This window comes from Struthio camelus, chromosome 19, assembly GCF_040807025.1.
Source record: "Struthio camelus isolate bStrCam1 chromosome 19, bStrCam1.hap1, whole genome shotgun sequence".
NCBI lineage: Eukaryota > Metazoa > Chordata > Aves > Struthioniformes > Struthionidae > Struthio > Struthio camelus.
In genome coordinates this window covers 8,781,660-8,787,870 of record NC_090960.1, presented here as the reverse complement: position 1 = coordinate 8,787,870, position 6,211 = coordinate 8,781,660, and the positions used below count along the sequence as shown (strand labels likewise).

Here is a 6,211-nt window from a genome sequence, read left to right as displayed (position 1 = left end):
GGAAGTAACGGCAGGGGGCAGCCACTCCTGTCTACTGATTTTATTACATTACTACTACGCGTTAATATAAATTGGGTGATTTGGAATATTGTTGCACTCGCACTAACAACAACAAGTGGTTGATGCCGCTTTAAAGCACTAATTCAACTAAAAATAAATGCTAATTTTTGGATGCTTATATAAGGGGTGGTCTTCTGATGGCCAATACGTGACACTGTGCGTGTAACAGTATGCATGTTCACCCCCCCCCCCCCCGGCTGCCTGGGCACAAAGGATTAGGCCTTGCTCTTGCAAAAGACACTTAGGGCCAAATTTCTCTGCTCAGCCCAAGAATTTGGGTGCTAAAATGCTCCTGACTGAAGGGCTCTGGGGTTCTGCCTTGTCCAAAGAAGTCTCCACCACCGCTAACTTCACCAGAGGACCCACGTGTGGTTGGATTGTAAAGGCGAAGGGCAACCTCTTCAAAGGGGCTTCCTGCACGAGGGAGCTCGGGAACAAAGTAGTGGGTGGTTTTTTTTTTTTTTTGGGGGGGGGGGCAAAAGAGATTGGCCATGTAGATGTTTTCTGAAAGTGGTTTTTAGACGATGCTACAGCATAGGACCCCCCCCCCGCCCACCCCACCACAAAAGATGGGGCCACGGCTGCACATACACCCCGGACACGCACGCACACACACACACACACACAGCTTTATTTTTTTGTTTTCTTTTTCTTAGCAAAAAAATAAAAATTTATTGTCCTCTAAAAAAAAAATCCATCCTGCCCTTGCAAATTGTGACACAGATTGAGTTCTCTTCAGCCCCACATGCAAATTCACTCTGCCAAGAAAAGAGTCTAAACCAGGTTTCCGACAGCCAAAACACATATTTACAGAATACGAGAGAGAACGACAGCTGAAATCACAGTTCTATACATGGAATCAACAACACGTTTTACACACCACCGATTACCATTCTGCCAACTTCTACACCGACTAGGGGCGCTTCTGCCCTGTGCCCTTTCTCCTGGGGAAAGCAGGGAAGATACTGGGCACGAATTCCCCCTAGAAATACTGCAGTGTGTATTATTATTTTTTAACGTATACTGCATTTATTTTGTTTTAACAGTGGAAGCTACAGAGTGGGGAAGCCCCAGAAATCTCTCCAATGCAGTCACTCGTCTGCAGGAATACTTCACTTTTGAAATACTTCTTGTTGTTGCTTTTTTTCATCAGTAACATCTAGTTTTCTGTTGGCTGTCACTCCAAGGATTATTACAATTCTGGAGGAAAACACTGGTAATATTCTTCCTCCTCAGATGGGGGAAAAGGAGAAAAAGCAGATAGGGAGGCTGGTCGAACAAATTACTGAGTCCATTCAGCACTCCAGGCTTCCTCACACGGTAAGGAAATCTCTTCATTGTCTCAGCTGTACAAGCCTTGCTAGTGGCTCAGGTTCAGCTTCAGAGATGTACAAAAGTTAAAAACCCTTCAACAGGGGAACGGCTGCAGCGACCCCTTTGCGGGGGGACCGTTCAAGGGAAACGTGCTCCAGCTCTGAGACTCTCCCCTGGTCCCACCTGTGCCGCGTGCATCTCTGCCACAGCTGGCATTTGGCTACGGCAGCTACGTCCGGAGATGATCTAAAGGTGGTCCCAGCTTCCCAAAGCGATGCAAACGCCAAACGTACCCCAATTCTTTCCTGGCTCTTCTCTACAGCTCTGTCTTTGCTTTTTGATATCCAGCTAGCTAGGATATCATTGCCTTAAGCCATCTGCTCATATATTTTGTTTTTCCATAATAAAGTGTATTGACCTTTAAGAGTACTGTGGTTTCACAACTCCACTCAAGACTCCCTTCTCCCAAATCTCAGCTCAGGAACCTCCAAACTACACTATTAGTCATAGAGGTCAACACTTCCACTGCTTCCAAAAATTTGGGGAGGAAAAGTGTCATTATGGAGTCAGGAGTTGGGGAGTCTATGTGACAGGGCAGGAACGGACAGAGGCCAGACATGCTGGGTTCACGCAACCATCTTGTGAAGCAAAACTTAGTTTTGAAGTGTGACTCAGCCAAAAAAGTCCCCTTAGTTCTGGTGTATTACTTCATGTCCTGTAAAAGGGAGTTTCCTGCTTCAGGAGGAAGCTCGACAGTACATTAGAGGGGCTGTACACATTAGCACCAGATTTATTTTTAACAAGACCCTTTTTACACCACACACAAGCTGACCAGACTCCTAAGCCTCAAAGGCAGTGCGGTGATGACTGTTAATCCTTCCTGCCTGAGGCACGCAGCAGCAATTGCTGGAGTCGGTCAGAAATTTTGTCTTTTCCCCTGGCTCTCATCTCACTCTAGTAAGAAAATCTGTCACAGAAGTGGCCCCCAAAAGTTTCACAAAAGATGCAAAGATCAAGTTCTCCCTTCCCTTGGATGCCTAAGAAAAAAATTCACATTTCAGATTTTTTTTTTTTTTAAAAGCAGCAAACAAAAATTCATAGATACCTAAATTAAAGTGTTTCGTAAAGAACCAGAGGAAAGAGAGAAACAGTCTCTGTGCTTGTGCAAAGAGAGCACTGGGATACCTTGGGATGGAGGCAAGGGGAGGGGACGCGCCAGCCCAGGGCTCGTGCCAATTCCTGGGGACTGCAGGGCCAGGTGTGCGGTGTGGCAAAGGAGAGTTAAAATTTAAGGGCCATAATGAGGGAAGTTTTGAATTCTTTGGTCCTTCAGTATAAGCTTTAAAACAGAGAAATTGTGTTTAATTCAAAAGGGGGGGAAAAAAAAAAAAAAATCAAGCTTTCCTCTGGCTTGGAATTTTCCTTGTACCTCCCTGGCTAAGCAGTACGCTCCCTTGGAAAGTGGGGAACGTGTCCCCCTTATGACCCCACGGAGCTGCATCACTCTTGAACGTCACATTGAGACAGAGTGATGGACCAGTGGACAAGTTTCATCTTAGGAGAAGGAGGGAGGATGTGAAGAACCCCCACAGGAGCCAGGTGCCAGACAGTTCTGGCAAAAAGGGTTGCACAAAGACAGTGTCATCATGACCAACGGCACAGAGAGGGAGGAGAGCAAATAAACCACAAGGCTAATGGGGTGGGGGGGAAGTGTTACAAACCAATAGCCAAAGAGGCTGATGAGCTCCGGTTCTTATAAATATTATAGATCTGATTCAAGAGTTTATTTCCTATGATTTAAGTTAGTTACAAAAGTGTTTTAGTAAATTTTACCTTCAGTGGGTTTTTTTCCTCCTCCCCCCTTTTTCTTTTTTTTTTTCCTTCCTTTTTTGTTTCTAAAAAAGAAATGTTCACATATTTTAATAAAAGGTCTTTCCTTAAGATCAGATTGAGGCAGATGTGCTGCCTCATGGCACAGACATTCAAAGGCTATAACCAAACAACATAGCCACAATAATCACCCAACAGTGTCTCTCCTTAAAAAAAAAAAATTAGAAAAACTGATGCTAGTTACAATAAAATACACATGGAAAAAAAAAAGCATTTTTACCAAAAAACCCAAAAACAAGTTAACGGGAAAAACATAAAAAAAGAACTACACAGAGCTGCACTTAAGAGATCATCTGGGAATGCATATAACCCCTTCCATGTAAAGGAAAGGTAGAATTATGGAAGCAAGTCTAATTATGTCTTTGCATTAAATATGAAGCTTTCTGAAAGACTCTGGTAATAGTTCAGTTGTTCCTACAACAACAGCAGGCAGCTGGAGGTTCCAGTGCTTTTTCCAGGTCAGGAAAGGGTTTGCACAGGACGCTGCCTGTGCAAAAATGGTATTTAGTCACAGGAGTGGCCTTTTTGTTGAGATCCCAGCAGGTTATTGCAATCCACCTGATGTAAAAAGTCAAGGGACATGCTGGTGAAGAAAGTCACAGGAAAGCTCAGTTACCAGACAGGTCTAAGCTGGTGGCATTTCTTTTCCCTGGAGAGGAACTGCACTGGACAAGGTACGGCTGGTATAGGACTAGTCTAAGGGATTCCCTTCTTCTTTGCCTTTCTGAAATGATCTAAGGTAGGAAATTCGTTGTGGACAATTAAGAGGAGGATCCTGGTGAGGAGAAAGTCCCTGAGCTCCTCTGCAGGTGGTGCTTAGGGACAGAGGCCCAGAGCACACTTAGCAGGTCAGAGACGCCAGCAGGAGCTGCACAAGGGTGGTGGAAAGCCCCGTGCTTAGGAGAAAGCAGGGCTGGAGGACCCTGCAATATTTCTCTTGCATGGTGGAGAAGGAAGCTTGTTCTGCTTTGAGCCACTTCTCTCCTCTCTGCTGTGATGAGGTTGGCATCCCTGGCGGCAGATAGCCCTGGAGTTGAGCGTCTAGCCCTCTACAACAGGGCCACACTACTACCAACTCACCAGCACCTGGACAAACTGGCAGGTGAGGCTGATGAGTCACAGATTTCTAACGAGCATTTGAAATGAAAGTTCTTGTCTTTTCTAGTTCTCTTTTCTCAGGAGCCAAGTAACATATGAAACACTGCCACAAGACATGATTGGATCAATTAGCTTTAAGATTTTCCCATCAATAACACTTATATACATAAGAACAGTGGCTGTGTTTCTAAGTCAAAAGCGTTAATGAGAGTCATGTTTTAATGTCAAAGCGAGGAGCATTACAAGGCAAGGAATTTACACTCTCCTCCAGTTCCAAGCAAGAATAGATTTATCAGAACAAACATAGTTTGTTCCATGCTGAGCATTTTTCAGACACCGCTGGTATACACTGTCACTAGCATGAGGGCTTCTGGACCCCCTTGTCTGCAAGCCATCCTTGAGGTGCTGACATCAAGTCTGTTCAACTAAAGCGTCCTCAGACTACCTGGAACTGTTTCATGCATTTCAGCAGTGACTATGAAACAGGTCCCTGTGGCTAAAAGAAAACTGTAATCTGGTCTGAAGCAGTAAAAAGTCTCTAGACAGCCACCAGATATGGGGGTGCTGGAGAGAACAAACCTATGCATCCACATTCCTTTCATACAAGGCTTTAGTTGACACAAGGGCAATACTTCTAAGGCTGCTCAAACCTGGAACATGCCAGCTGTATCAGCAATGAACACACGTCACTGAATTGTTAGGCCTGGCTTGCTCTAGTTCTGATAGATTTTTTTTTTCCCCTTTTCTTGTTTTCATACAAATATACAAAGTGTGTGTAAAAAAAAAAACTTTTAAAAAGTAAACTTTGCTGTTTAAACAACAGACAAAGTTGCTGTACATTCAGAGGTTGGCAATGTGAGCCCCACTGGGCAAGGGCCCAGTGGGGCTTCCATCAGAGAGGACAGCTTTAACCACGCTGGGTCAGTGAAAGAGCAAGGAGACTGAAGACGCAAACGAGTCACTTCAATCCACCTCATTCTTCCCTGTGATCTCAACTCTTCCTCTGGAAAGCACATGGAAGCTCCTCTCGCCCACTCTAAATCCTTCTGGAAATAGTCAAAAATTTGTTATCACCTAAATAGAAAAGAGGAGAAACACAGACTCTCTGCAAATGGCCCTTTGATCTGTATTAAAAACAGCTCTCAAAGTTCCTCAAGAGTTAGAATTAGTGGGGCATGGGTGAGGGGCAGTTTAGATGCGGGTTGTAAAATATTAAAAAGTGCTCTGCAACTAATTTGTTTTATGTGTGTATGTGCGTGTGTGTGTGTGTGCACATATATACATACACAAACATGCACATACACACACTCATATATACATATATATCTACACATACATATATATATATACACACATACATATATATGTACGTATGTATAAAGTTAAAAAGTTCTATATGATATGATTAGACCCAGTGTCCTTGGAAGGTCACGACTGGAGAGAATGGGGCCTGTTAGGATGGCAGATGGGGCATTCACCCTCCTCAGCGCACGTTTCACACAGCACAGCATGTTGGCACGGCAACACCACCCGGTTCTCTTCCTGACACTTAAGGCATTTCATCGACTGCATCTGAAATACTGCCTGCAAGAGAGGGGGACAGGGTGAAACATAAGCGTCAGAGTCACAAAGCAAAAAGGCCTCCCATCCTGTTTGGGGGAGCTCCCCTACATAGTCTGGGGAACAGGGAAGAGGCAGCAGGGGAAGGACTTGCAGCTGCCTGTCCATTTTATTTATATGGACGTGCACACAAGCATACACACACACACCGCCCCCGCCATACATGCATGTGTGTTCATACATGCTTTATATATATAAATAAAAATAATACAAATATAAAATGCATATA

General features: G+C 44.3%; 1 protein-coding gene across 19 annotated transcripts in view; it reads right to left on the bottom strand.

The window, feature by feature from the left end:
* Positions 1-844: 844 nt before the first annotated feature.
* Positions 845-6,211, bottom strand: part of UNK (unk zinc finger) — a 45,833-nt gene continuing 40,466 nt past the window's right edge. For all 19 annotated transcript variants that reach the window (XM_068913628.1, XM_068913630.1, XM_009666224.2 and 16 more), the window contains one exon: positions 845-5,946. In XM_068913628.1, coding sequence (XP_068769729.1) covers positions 5,791-5,946 — 156 coding nt within the window. In that variant the 3' untranslated portion in view covers positions 845-5,790. The remainder of the gene's footprint in view (positions 5,947-6,211) is intronic.